Raw genomic sequence first — 682 nt, 5'->3', positions numbered from 1 at the left:
AAGTTATTCCTTGCCAGGCTACACAGGGTGCATTCTTGCTGGAGCACCCAGGGCATAGGGGGAACGAATCTCGAGAAATCATTAATATCGATCAATGGGATCATTGATAGATGTTAAGACACCTAGGGCAGTTTTCAAAACAGGATAGATTTCATGTAATGTCATTGGCTCTATTTAGAACACAATGTTTCATATGACACACTGTATCATAGGATCGATATTGCTAGGGATTAGTATATTTTAAAGGTTGTATTCGCAAAATTCATTTAGGGGAGATTGCAATTATAGTGGCATTATTTTCTTTGTAATTATTTCATTAACTTGGAGGGCAAAGTTTTCCACCACTGGCTTATGGACAGTTGATGCAATGGTAAAGCCCAACACACTTCTACCATACTTCTTTTTACAAGATCTTTTAATCTCTTGTGTCTTCACAGTCCAGGTCTTGATGATTTATTTTCATTACAGAATGTCCCAGAGCTGGAAATCAATGCAAATCTCGTCTCCAAGCTGTCGGAGAGTGGAGGGGGAGTGTTGGCGTGCGTGCGGGGAGTGGTGAAGGCATCAGACATTGCCATTAGGTGTGTCGCACGGCCAGAGGTTGCTGGTGTCATCTGGCGCCACACGATTCAAGAACATCTTGTGGCACAAGTGATGGGGTTCTGGTAAGTTGAATGATGGT

General features: G+C 42.4%; 1 protein-coding gene across 1 annotated transcript in view; it reads left to right on the top strand.

Moving 5' to 3' along the window:
• The window catches only part of LOC119592454 (mitochondrial E3 ubiquitin protein ligase 1-like), a 7652-nt gene that overhangs the window by 470 nt on the left and 6500 nt on the right, over nt 1-682 (top strand). The window contains exon 2 of the mRNA XM_037941276.1: nt 469-665. Coding sequence (XP_037797204.1) covers nt 469-665 — 197 coding nt within the window. The remainder of the gene's footprint in view (nt 1-468; nt 666-682) is intronic.

This window comes from Penaeus monodon, chromosome 30, assembly GCF_015228065.2.
Source record: "Penaeus monodon isolate SGIC_2016 chromosome 30, NSTDA_Pmon_1, whole genome shotgun sequence".
In the NCBI taxonomy this organism is placed as follows: Eukaryota; Metazoa; Arthropoda; class Malacostraca; order Decapoda; family Penaeidae; genus Penaeus; species Penaeus monodon.
This window is presented reverse-complemented; position numbering and strand designations above follow the sequence as displayed.